At 38.7% G+C, this 13716-nt stretch overlaps 1 protein-coding gene across 1 annotated transcript in view; it reads right to left on the reverse strand.

Moving 5' to 3' along the window:
* Positions 1-13716, reverse strand: part of CDK14 (cyclin dependent kinase 14) — a 568043-nt gene that overhangs the window by 417822 nt on the left and 136505 nt on the right. Inside the window, exon 3 of the mRNA XM_024765183.1 lies at positions 7120-7365. Coding sequence (XP_024620951.1) covers positions 7120-7365 — 246 coding nt within the window. The remainder of the gene's footprint in view (positions 1-7119; positions 7366-13716) is intronic.

The raw sequence follows: 13716 nt of genomic DNA on the forward strand, positions 1-13716 counted from the left end.
AAAGTTCAGGCCTTTGGTTTGCCTTTCTTTTTTCTTGCAACTTTATTAAATCATCACATTTAACTAAAGATGCTAGATCAAGCCAACAGGCAGTCAACCCTAACATTATCTTTGGCTCTTTGATGTCAGGTGCATGCATGGATGGGAAACAGCTTTAAGGAGCCACTATTCTCTGCTTACCACTTCCCTACTTAGACTGCAGGTTTGAGACAGCACTTTAGAGAAATGGAAATACAGAGGGCTAATCAGCAATTATTAACAGACACTAACTGCATGGAGATGTAGAATTTAATGAGATAATGTTAATATATTTTTTTTAACAGAATAAAGGTACAGAGAACTGTCAATTGTCTGGACCAGTGGAGGGGAACATTGGCATGGATAATGAAAAAGCCAAGATAATATTCCAGCTGAATGGTGTTTGTCACCCTGCCCTGAAGGAGATGCTCCTGGCGTGCTCCAATTCATTGTTTGTGCAATCAACAAAAACAACCAGCTAATATCAAGTGTTTACTGTGTTCCATGCTTTGAGTTTATCACTTTAAATACATCACCTAAGTTTAATCCCTATAACACCACCCTAAGGTTGGTTCTATTAGTGTTCCTATTTGAACATGAAGAATTTAAGACTGGAGAAGTAAAGTTACTCATCTAAGATCCTACAGCTAATGGCAGAGCTACAATTCAAGCCAAGTTGATTGGAATTGAGAACATATTTTCTTTACCACTACTACATTGGCAGACTCTTTCCATGGAGACCTAACTCCCACCCAAATGGAGGAGTTATTAAGTCATGCTTGTCTGTCGTCCACTGAAACCCCATTCCTAGAAACAAGGATGGGGTTTTTTAGTCAATTTTTATAAACTGCATGAGTATACCTCAGTGTTCACTATAATGATACCATGATATGGTTATAAGAATGTCAACAGTTTTACACTGAATTCATTGAAAATTTACTTTAACCTTCATACATAACCCCTTACTTAAGATTGTTGATGACCCCCTGAATTGTAGGAAAACCACAAGTAAGAACCACTTCTCTATCACATTATACTAAATTGTGAGAGTGGGTGTGAGGGTAAGGTGGGAAGGATTCAGTCAGAACTATGTGACCTCATCAAACAACAAGGATTTTTGAAGTCAAACCTTCCTGGGCTAATTTTTCTTCTGCTTTTGATCTTCACAACAGGCTCTATCATCCTGCATTTCTAACCCTTTTAGACACAGCCACACTGAGATAATTCATAGTTGATGGATAACTTGGTTACAAAATATATCTAGATCTAGATAGAGGGAGAGACCCAACCACCACACATGCTAACAACCTGACAAGGTGCTAGTCCCCACAAGAAGGAGGCAATGCCAAAATGAGATCCCCAAAGATGAGCATCTGAGGACTGAAGCGGGCCTCCCATTTTCAAGTCTGCACCATCCTCCTCTCTCTCCAAATTGAGCCTGACTGTCATGGGATGCAGATTTTTTTTTGGTAAGGAAGAGAGGTAAATTTGGAGAAATTTACAGAATGTATAGAGGACCTTAATCTAAACCTGAATTTCTGAAAATATGGTCTCTTGAAGCACAGCTCAGTGAAATCCCTTCTAAATTGGGCCAGCAAGACAGGCGAGACTCTCCTACAGCACTGCCAATAGTTTTCGCTGTTGAAGGGCACAGCTGAGTTGGAGGAGATGGTAGGAAAAGGGGAGCAAAAGTCTGTCCTGTCAGTGACAGTGTTAATTATGACCCAGGGACTAGGCCCAGGAAGAGTAGGCACTCAAAAATCATCTGAAACAAATAGGATCTGTTAAACACCTCTTGAAATATACCAATTTAAATAAAATCACATTCTTTACATTCTGCCTGAATTTTGAAGTGCCACCGTCTGGACAAAATCAGGAAGTCCAGATGATTGTGATGGTCACTGAGGCCAAGGCACTCTTGATTCCTTGATTTGAGGCATGACTCCTCACATAGACATGACCAGTATGTGAACAGCAGAGAGATGTATACACAGTTGGGAAGATGTGATATTGTACAGTAGTTTCTACCACAGTATTCCAAGAAACAAGAATGACTATCCTGAGTTCCTCACCAAAATAGGGGCTGGATTGCCACACTGCTACTCATTTTCTCCTTCCTTCTCAACTGTACTCTTGGAGCCTATTCAAGATAACTAATACTTTCAAATAAATAACAATAAAATAAAGCTATAACATTAATCCTGGTTGTCCTTAGGTAAAGGGTTTCCTTCGATGCTTATCAGCCTTTAAAAACTCTTTAAAAATAACAAAACCTATGTCATAAAACTCTCATGCCATTGAGTATGAAATGATCAAACCCATACACTGTTGGACAGGATGTAAAATGGTGTTGCACAAGAAGTGTAACCACGTCCATTTTCGGCCCAATGAGGAATCGAAAGGAAAATAGTCTTTCCGTGAAAAGGAGTATAATAAAATCCCCCCTCCCCCGTCACTGAAATAGGGGAGAGAACAAAAAGGCAGTAGACAGAAAGGACTCAGAATAAAACAGAATACTGTAGCATCATGCTAAAAGAGAAAAAGAAACTATTTCCAGCTTGATCAGGAAAGAGCAAAGACCTTTTTCCAAGGCATACTGAATGGAAGCAAAAGTTCCCAAAATGAAAAGAAAGCAAAGCACTTTCCACACAAAATAATATAAGCGCCCTGATATACAAGACAGACATCCCAGATTGGATCAGAAAAGGGTAAACCCAATAAGAAACTCTCAGGAAAGAAGATCTAAAGGAAGTTAATATAATAGGAGAGAAACAGTGGACATTTCCAGTTCAACATGGTGGCTTGAATACAAGTATTTATCTCTCCCCCTTACCAATCTGTACTAAAATGACAGTACTAAGTTATAACTCAGAAGGGCAAATAAAATGAATAAGGAGAAGACTGAAGACAAGATACAAACAAAAATTTTGAGATGGGAAACAAATGGACAGGAGGTCACTGACAAGGATGATGACTAAAGGTAGAAACCAGTAAGAACTAAGTCAATTCATACTTCAGAATCCCAGAAACACTCAAGAATTGGAAGTTGAACTTTAAGGAGGGGCTAAAACCAAAATGATAAGTTAGTGGATTTAAGGAACAGGTCCTTTCCCCTAGACTCTCCCAGTCAGGTGTCTGCCTATCCCTGATCCCAGCAGAGGTTTATTCTCTTAAGAGGTTGAACTTGAGAGGCTCAGAATTAGGACACCAAGCATAATGAAAACCAGGATGAACAGTGAGACTGAACAAAAATGAAGCATAAAAAAGGCACTGAGCCCCATCTTGGTCATCTCAGGAAACAAACTGCAGCTAGGCTTACCTATCCTAAAAACTAGATTGGTCCATCAGCTTTGGAGGAATAAAGGGACGTCTCCTGACAGCAATTTGGAGATCAACCAGTCCAGATTGGATTAGGACAATGGAGAACCACAAGGAAAATTTCAGGGGGAAGAAAAACTGACAGATTATCTGATTCTGATTTATTTCAGAGGAGTTTTCTAGTTTTATCAAATAGTTTGAGGCCTCAATTTGCAATTAAAATTCTATTAATTAATTGTATTAATTATGAACAAATGAAAAGAAGAGGCAATTATAACTAGGAAAATCAAAAATTTTTGCAACGAAAGAAAGTTAATCATAGTACACTATGTGATCTCACTAAGAACAGTATTTACATCATCTTAAGATTGTAAATACTGTATACAAATTAAAGTCAAAAAGTAGGGTAAACATACTTGGGGATAGGAATAGAGCAGAGAAAATCCGGTCTCGATGTGTTCCTTTGTACCCTGTAACTCAGGTAGTTACATCTAGAGGCTTGTTCAGATTCAGGCTTAATTCTATTGGTGGTTATTGCATACTCCCATGAGGACATCATAACCTCTGGATGTCCCTCTTTTGAGGATGTTAGCAGGTATTGATAATCTTTGCCTAGATGTATTAATTCTTCAGGGGTTGTCAAATGGTGATTCCTAAATCTATTATTCTTTCTTGATTTATTAGTGGGATTACTCCTAAAAGAGAAATTTCCCTTCATCAATGACTAGATTACCATGAGGTGAATTGCATATAGAAATCACTGAAAATAAATGCTTAGTTATTTGATTTATTTGCCAGTTTTCAACACTAATTCTTATTTGTTTTTATAATGGTATCTATTGGGTTTTGTATATTAATGTTATAACCTGCAATTTGGCTAACTTCTCTCACTGTTTGTAGTATTTCCACTGATTCTTTTGGTTTTTCTAGATATATCATCATAAATCTGCAATAACGATAATTTTGCCCCCCTCTAGCTTGCTTTCATTATCTGTAGAGATGGTATGCTACTCGTTACTCTCTCTCTCTCTTTTTCATAGTTTTGTATGGGATTCAACCAATAATTTTTCTATTGGTTATTTTTAAGTAAAATGAATTTTTCAGTAATTTGAGAGGCATATGGCCAAGATAGCTTTTCTAGCTTTATGGAATGAAATTCTTTTCTCTGTTTCATGAATTGAAAAAGAAAAAAATGACAATCTCACACACACTGAGCTTTCCCCATTTGTTTCACTTCAACACTTCTTTCTGGACTTTCTCTTTCCCTTTTGCCCTACTGAACCTTCCCTGCACAGAAGTCTACTCCAGCACTTTCTACTCAGTGCAAGGCTTTTCCTGAAAAGGTGCTTCAATCTGATGTTCTAGAGAAGTCACAGGAGGAAGACCAGCAGACACCCCATGGTATCCGTGCACTCATCCACTCACAGGTGCCATCAAAGTCCCCACCCAGGTGCTGTTGCTGTCCTAAGAATGGCCCAATGAGCCACCAGTATGTACCTGATGGCAATTTTGGGGTTTCCTGGATCTGAGAGTAGGCCCTAGTCCCCTGGCCTTCCCTGAGCTTCCTCCCTCTCACTTTCTGATACCACATGGTTCTTAAAATTGTTCATGGTTTGTTCCCCTCACTCCTAGTTTGAGGTTCATGGAGAAACCTCGTCACCTATATTTGTTGTTGATGTTATCCATTGGTTTTGGTTTTACTGCACTAGTTGCCCTCTCTAATTATATGAGGGGTTTCTAAACCTATGCCACTGCCATGCTCCCTGAGTCCTCTCCTATCTGACGTGTACACACTGCTATATTTAAAATGGATAACCAACAAGGACCTACTGTATAGCACAGGGAACTCTGCTCAATATTATCTGACAATCTAAATGGGAAAAGAATTTGAAAAAGAATAGATACATGTATATGTATAACTGAATCACTTTGCTGTATACCTGACACTAACACATTGTTAATCACCTATACTCCAGTATAAAATAAATGAATAAATACAGAGAGAAATACAGAACGTGTCAGACAAGTCTCAGCTTTCTTTGACAAGTATTTTAATTAACTCCTTATTAAACATTAAAAATAAGTATAAAAATCCCACTGTTATTATTTACACTATGATGTACACACTGACTTGATGACCCCCAGTAGCAGCAAGCACACCCAGCACCCAATCTTAGTTTCTAAATACCATTCTTCAATCAAAGGAAACAGGGATCTTTGGAGAAATGACTGATTCTAGGTCTGGGGCGGAAAAACACAGTGTAAGCCAAGAGCAACTTGTAGGACAAGAAAGTAAGAAAGTGTTCAAAAAACAAAGGGATGAAGACATCTCAAAAGGACACAGGGGCCAAGCTAAAAGAGTTCCCAGTGACCAAAGCAGGAGCAATATGAGTAACAAAAGAAATAATGTACCACTGGATAATAACTAGGATTGCAAGTACAATACAGGATAACTAGCTAAATTTGATTTTCACATAAACAGTGAATAATTTTTTAGTATAAGTATGCTTTGTTGCAATATCTCAAGTGCCAATTTCTATATATCACGTAGACTGACATATAATAATACTAAGATAACTATGTAGTAAAATATATGTAATTCTCTTTCCATTACAGAAGCTTAATTATTCTTCAATGATTCTTTTCATTTCTTCTAAATGATACTAAATCTAAAAGTCTCCCAGGAGTTAGTGCTGTATCTGTGACCTAAATGGACACTACCTTGCAATCATAGACAAGATTACAGGGGCCAATTTGGGGAAAGCCAAGATAATCAATTCTCCTCACAAATGTTGCATTAACGAATTTATTTTCGATTCATTAACCAAAAAATGTGACACAAGATTTGTGAGGTATCATACACTTTAATTAAACTGAATTAAACTGTCAATATTCTCCTAGCAGCTGACATCTCTTGCTCTGTTTTGGCCCTCATGGAATTTAATATTTAAAATTTGTGAAATGGAATATGTTTCTTAGCAAGATGACAGAATCAAAATTCTCTTAGCATTCTTCACTTACCCTTTAAACTCTTAGACCATCTATGTCAAGAAGTTCTTAAGTGTGGGTTAAATTAGAAAATTACTTAAGTTCAAAAGATCATAAGTTTTTTTTTTTACAATGTTAAATGCAGGCCAGTCTTGGAAATATGAGTTTCAGTAAAACTTCTACAGTCAAAAAGCAGCAATCACCTCAGAACTTTATACCTCCTTGGGTCCAAAGGCAAGACTTGCTTTGATATAGTTTGGGTTTAGAAAATTTCACTGTGATGAAAAGGATTTCTCTTTAAGAAGATCAGTTTCAATGTCTAGCTCGTAATTTGTAGAATATTGACAATGAGAACAAACTGGAATAAGACAAGTGAACACATTCTAACATGTAGCCTGGAATGAAATTCTTTGTGAACCTGCCAAATTCAAAACGACCCTTACTGCCCGCAAACCCAGTGAAGTTCAAACATCCTCTCCAGGTGTTCAAAATAGCAAAGGATTTTTAATTATAAATTCCTCTAACTAGAAACAACTAGAAAGAAAATAATCTTTCCCAAAATAAGTTGAATCACTTCTCATTTGCTTGTTGGGTGCTTATGAATAAAGAGTCTGTATATAGTTGGCACTGGCGCATGCCTGCACTCTTTCTTCCAAAAACATTAAACCACCTAAGGAGACAATGCATAATAATGTACTGATAAAGCCACCTGCTGTCTTCCTGCACAGCATGCCACTATTATAAGAGGGATACTCGTTCTGTTCACCCACTGATAAGTGAGAAGACTGCACTTACCGAGCTGGGGCTGGAGTGCCGCCGAACTTTAGGAGACTCTTTGCCAGTGGAAGAGGCCTTAAAGTTAATGCAAGCATTGTTCTCAGAATGCACCCTCTTAACTTGATTAGTTGGTTTCTCAAATGGGTCAAAAGTGCTCTGTGTCCTCTGAACCCTGACTTTTTTATCCTCAGGAATTGTGTCCAGGGGTTTGATCACTGAGTCCATTCCCGGGCAGTTCCGTGTAGACATCTTTGTGACACATATCTGGGAAAAAAAAGAAATTAAACTCAACCTCTCCACTGAAACTTTAATATCACTAACCATGCTGATTTGTTATCCTAGAAAGCATGCCAATTTTGATTCCAGGAAATACCCCGAAAGGCCACAATTTAAAAGCTACACTAGCTTAAACCTCAATATGAAAAATTCCTCATAATCATTCTGCTTATACTCACTTAGGGCTGACACTAAAATTGCTATCCCTAAAACAGGAAGCTTAAGGTCTCTACTGCTAGTGCCCTAAGGTGGTTCTTGAACTCTGTCACATATTTTACCATCTGACTGCAACTGGGATTATTTCTGAATCATTAAAAGTTGGATAAGTTGCCTTAATTAAAACAAACAAACAAACAAAAACAGCTGAACTAAATCAGATGGGCATTTTAACTGATGGGCCACCATGGAAGCAGCTAACACAGCTAGAGAAAGTCATTATGTTCGTCAACACTTTAATGCTTGAATACATGTTTAAAATCTATCCCAATCTTGATTTCATCTCCAAACTAGAATGGAGCATATGAAAAGGCTAAAAGGTAGAGATAGTAAAAGTTGAAAACAATGTTTATTCTTTTTTCCTTTTTTTTTTAACATCTTTATTGGAGTATCATTGCTTTACAATGGTGTGCTAGTTTCTGCTGTATAACAAAGTGAATCCGCTATACGTATACATATATCCCCATATCCCCTCCCTCGTGTGTCTCCCTCCCATCCTCCCTATCCCACCCCTCTAGGTGGTCACAAAGCACCGAGCTGATCTGCCTGTGCTACGCGGCTGTTTCCCACTAGCTATCGGTTTCACATTTGGTAGTGTATATATGTCCATGCCACTCTCTCACTTTATTTTGTTCATATTACTCCACTAAACTCCGATTTCCTTCTCAACTTCATTCATTCTCTTACTGCATAGTCTGCCCTCCTCTCTCATTTTATTTTAATCTCTTTGACTTTTGCTCCTTGTTTTCCACTTTACGTTCTAACTCTTTCATTCTCCCTGTATTCTGGAGACTTTGTTTTTCTTTTTAAGTAATTTTATGGCCTCTAGCTTGCCTGTAAAGCTAGGTAACTTTATTATGCTGTTTAGAGAAAAGACAACTCTGAAAATGCTTTTAAAGTTTTTTTTTTCTTCTTGTGAAAAGTTTCCACATCCTTATTTAAGAAGGCAGGAAAACAAAGTATCTAAGAAAACCCCATATTGTTAAAGTAAACATATGAAGTGTCTGAGTAATATGTATAAGATGATTCCATATCAGAAAGAAATGTATGTGTATGGATAGATATAGATACAAATATACATACAGACATAGATATAGATATTTGTATGTGTATGTATGAGCACACAGAAAGGTATAGAAGGAAACACACCAAAGTGTTAACATAAGATACCGCCAGATATGTAGAACTGAACGGATAAAGGGTAAGATCACTTATTTTTTACATACCCCTATATTGTTTGAATTGTATAATTAACATGTCTGACAACGTAATTTTTGAAAATACTAAAGTGGGAAAGTATGTATAATAAATTAAGGTCTTTTAAGTTTTTGAAACAAACAAAAAATTTTAATTAAATATTAAGCATCAACTCTGTCCTATGAGTGCGTCTCAACTACTAAGCATAGGTTGCATTTTAATTAAATCAAATAAGAAGGCTATCATCACACCTTTTAGCATACCACAAAATTGCTGAAGATATCTTTAAAAGACTTAAGGCAGAGTCCTCTAGTCATGATCAAAAACTAACAATTTATCACAAGATTAGATACACTGACGTGTTTCACTCAATTTTCACTCAAGAGTTCACGTGTTTCTCTTACAGATGTGAAAGCAAGAGGCAGCAGATGTGATATGGATACAAAACCACCCACACCACTGAGGCAACTGAATTATAACTGTAAAATATAAACACATGAATCTGAGGAGTCAATGAACCCTAAACACAAGAAATACAAAGAAAATAACATGTAGGCACATCAAAATCAAGTTGCTTAAAACCAGTGATAAAGAGAATATCTTAAAAGGGAGCCAGAGGGAAAAAAGTACTTTAAAAGATAAGTAAGACAGCAAATATTTGGAAACTAAACAAAAGGGGAATTAGAAAGTATCTTGAACTAAATGAAAATAGTTAGAATATCAAAATGGCAGATACAGCTTAAATAGTACTTTAGCTGTAGAAAAACTTATAATGGTAAATGCATATAGTGGAAAAAAATTCAAATCAATAAGATTACACCTTAAAATACTCGTAGAAAGAGAAGGGAAATTAAAACCTAAAATAAGCAGAGAATTAAAATGATTAAAAAAGTATCATTATGAAAATAAATGAAATAGGAAACGAAAAATAATAAAGAAAATCAATGAAACTGAAAGCTAGTTTTCAGAGAAGATAAAAAAAAAAAATGGATACTCCTCTAGCCAGACTGATAAGAGCAGAAAGGTAAAGAACTTATATTGCCAATAACAGGTATCAGAGAGATGACATCACTACAGATTCTACAGATATCATCAACAACTTTATGCCAATAAGTTCAGCAACTAAGATGAAGCAAATTCTGTGAAAGATGAAAACAACCCAAGCTCACTTGAGAATAAATAGATAAGTTGAATAGTCCTATGTCTACCTATGTCTATTAAAGAAATTAAAAGTGTAACCAAAAATGTTATCACAAAGAAAATGCCAGGGCCAGACAACATTACTGGTGAAGTAAACCAAACATTTAAGGGAAAAAATAACATCAATTCCACAGAAATGCTTCGAAAATATTAAAGAGAAGGGGATACTTCCCCACTCACTATATGAAGCCAGCATCATTCCAACACCAAAACCAGACAAAAGCATTAGAAGAAAACTACAGATCAATTTCTCTCATGAATAAAGATGCAAAACTTATTGGCAATTTTTAAAAAGTTGAATCCAATAATATATAAAAAGGATAATAAATAATGAAAAAGTAGTATTAATTCCAGGAATGCAGGGTTGGCTTAACACTCTAAAATGTGTAATTCACCATTCTAGTATACAATGTCAGGCAATCTCTAAAATGGCTCCCAGTGATAGCCACTTCCAGATACTCACATTCTTACTTAGTACACAGATCTTGAGTTTGGGTTGTATTTGTTGACTTATATCCAATAAACAGAATACAGCAGAAATCATGGGCTATCACTTCTGAGAAAAGATGATTTAAAAAACTGTGGTTTCTGTGCTGGTACACTCTCAGTCATATTCCCCTTCTCTTAGATCACTATCCCAAGGCAAAGCCAACTGCCATGTTAGGAGGCAGCTCTGTGGAGAGGCACATTTATGGAAGGACTGAGGACTGCAAACAACCACAAGAGTTGAGCCTTCAAATGCAACCACAGCCCCAGCCTCCTGCTTGACTGGAACCTCATACAACACGCTGAGCCACAGGCACCCAGCTAAGGCGCCCTGGATTCTAAACCCACAGTAACTGTTAAAATGAATGCCTTTCTCCTAAGTACAGAAATAAATCAAGGATGTCCGCTCTCATTATGTTGACTCAACATTGTATTACAAGTTCCAGGCAATGCCACAAGGCAAGAAAAAAGAAAAAAAAAAATCTACATTGGAAAGGAAGAAATAAAACCAACTTTATTCACAGAAGACATTATCATCTCTGTTGAAAATCCAATGAAATCTACCCCCCCAAAAAAAGCACTAGAATTAGTAAGTTTATCAAGGGTACAAGATATAAGATCAATATACAAAAATCATTTGTATTTCCAGGTACTAACAACAATCAGAAATTTTAAAAACACAATTTACAACAGCTTCAAACAATTTAAAATATTTACTGATAAATCTGACAAAATATGTGCAATATCTGTACACAGAAACTATAAAGTATGGCTGAGAAAAAGAAAAAACAAAGGAGCCAATCAGGGACTTCCCTGGTGGCTCAGTGGTTAAGAATCTGCCTGCCAACACAGGGGACACGGGTTTGAACCCTGGTCCAGGAAGATCCCACATGTCGCGGAGCAACTAAGACAGTGTGCCACAACTACTGAGCCTGCGCTCCAGAGCCCAAGAGCCCCAACTACTGAGAGAAGCCACCACAATGCAAAGTGCACACACTGCAATGAAGAGTAGCCCCCCTTGCTGCAACTGGAGAAAGCCTGTGCACAGCAATGAAGACTGAACACAGCCAAAAATAAATAAAATAAAAATAAATTTATTTTAAAAACCCAGCAACCTTGACACAAAAATAATAAACAATATATTCATAAAATGCTGTCATAAAAGTATTTTTAAACTACAAGTTCATTGTGATAGGCAGAATTCTACAATGACACCCAATGTCCAGCCTTTGAATAATCCCCTCCCCTTTGAGAGTGAATATGTTGAGATATCACTTCATGATTCTATTATGTGATATGGCAAATGGGCGATTACCCTGGGTGGGCCTGACCTAATCAGGTGAGTTCTTTCTTTTTTTAAAAAAATTTTATTTATTTATTTATGGCGGTGTTGGCCTTCGTTTCTGTGCGCAGGCTTTCTCTAGTTGTGGCAAGCGGGGGTCACTCTTCATCACGGTGCGCGGGCTTCTCACTGTCGCGGCCTCTCTTGTTGCAGAGCACAGCCTCCAGACGCGCAGGCTCAGTAATTGTGGCTCACAGGCCCAGTTGCTCTGCGGCATGTGGGATCCTCCCAGACCAGGGCTCGAACCCGTGTCCCCTGCACTGGCAGGCAGATTCTCAACCACTGCACCACCAAGGAAGCCCCTTAGGTGAGTTCTTTAAAAGCAGAGCATTTTCTCTACTTGGCCGCAGAAGAGAAAGTCAGAGGTGTGATCTGGCTAGCCTGGAAGAAAGCCAACATTTCATGCTGTGATCTTCCTATGGGGGCCACACGGCACAGAAATGGGGGGCAGGCTCTAAAGGCTGAGAGTAGTCACTGGCTGACAACCCGCAGGAAAGCGGGACCACTGTCCTACAACCACAAGAAAATGAGTTCTGCCAACAGCTACAAGTTCTGCTTGTAGGAGGATCTTGAGCCCCAGGTGAGACCAACACCTTGATTTCAGTCCAGTGAGACCTAAGGCAGAGAAACCAGGTATGCCGTGCCTAGTCTTTTAAACTACAGAAACCGTGAGATAATAAGCTAGTAAGTACTTACACACCAACTGAAAACTAATACACTCACTTTACTGAAATTGCCTATAAGCACTCCGATATTTGAGCAGATTGTTCTTAGGAATATGCTGCAGATACCACTTTCTGTATTTGATACACTGTATCAGATCCAGGATAGATAAGCAATGATTCTTAGGACTGCTATCAATAAATGACCATATATTGAGAGTTTTCTGCACGACATAACTCCATCAGCACCATAAAGCCCACGAACAAATTCTCCACATAATTATATTTATACGCAATTTATGGTCTCCATTTCGCCTGGCTTTGTGCGAATAAAACCAGTATCAGGGACGAGCGGAAGATGGCGGAAGAGTAAGACGCGGAGATCACCTTCCTCCCCACAGATACACTAGAAATACATCTACACGTGGAACAACTCCTACAGAACACTTATTGAACGCTGGCAGAAGACCTCAGACCTCCCAAAAGGCAAGAAACTCCCCCACGTACCTGGGTACGGCAAAAGAAAAAAGAAAAAACAGAGACAAAAGAATAGGGACGGGACCTGCACCAGTGGGAGGGAGCTGTAAAGGAGAAAGGGTTTCCACACACTAGGAAGCCCCTCCGTGGGCGGAGACTGCGGGTGGCGGAGGGGGAAAGCTTCAGAGCGGCGGAGGAGAGCAAAGCAACAGGCGTGCGGAGGGCAAAGCGGGTAGATTCCCGCACAGAGGATCGGTGCCGACCGGCATTCACCAGCCCGAGAGGCTTGTCTGCTCACCCGCCGGGGCGGGCGGGGCTGCGAGCTGAGGCTCGGGCTTTGTTCAGAGCACAGGGAGAGGACTGGGGTTGGCGGCGTGAACACAGCCTGCAGGGGTTAGTGCGCCACAGCTGGCCGGGAGGGAGTCCGGGGAAAACTCTGTACCTGCCGAAGAGGCAAGAGACTTTTTCTTACCTCTTTATTTCCTGGTGCGCGAGGAGAGGGGATTAAGAGCGCTCCTTAAAGGAGCTCCAGAGACGGGCACGAGCTGCGGCTAAAACCGCGGACCCCAGAGATCTTTCCTCCCTTCCTTGCTTCCTTTCTTTCTCTTTCTTTCTTTCTTTCTTTTCTTCCCTTCCCTCCTTTAAACAATGAATCATCCCACACTGAGGAGGTGGACTTTAAGAGCAAGATTTATGATTTTTTCCCCTTTTCCTCTTTTTGTCAATGTGTATGTGTATGCTTCTGTGTGAGATTTTGTC

This window comes from Neophocaena asiaeorientalis, unplaced genomic scaffold, assembly GCF_003031525.2.
Source record: "Neophocaena asiaeorientalis asiaeorientalis breed wild unplaced genomic scaffold, Neophocaena_asiaeorientalis_V1.1 scaffold63, whole genome shotgun sequence".
NCBI lineage: Eukaryota > Metazoa > Chordata > Mammalia > Artiodactyla > Phocoenidae > Neophocaena > Neophocaena asiaeorientalis.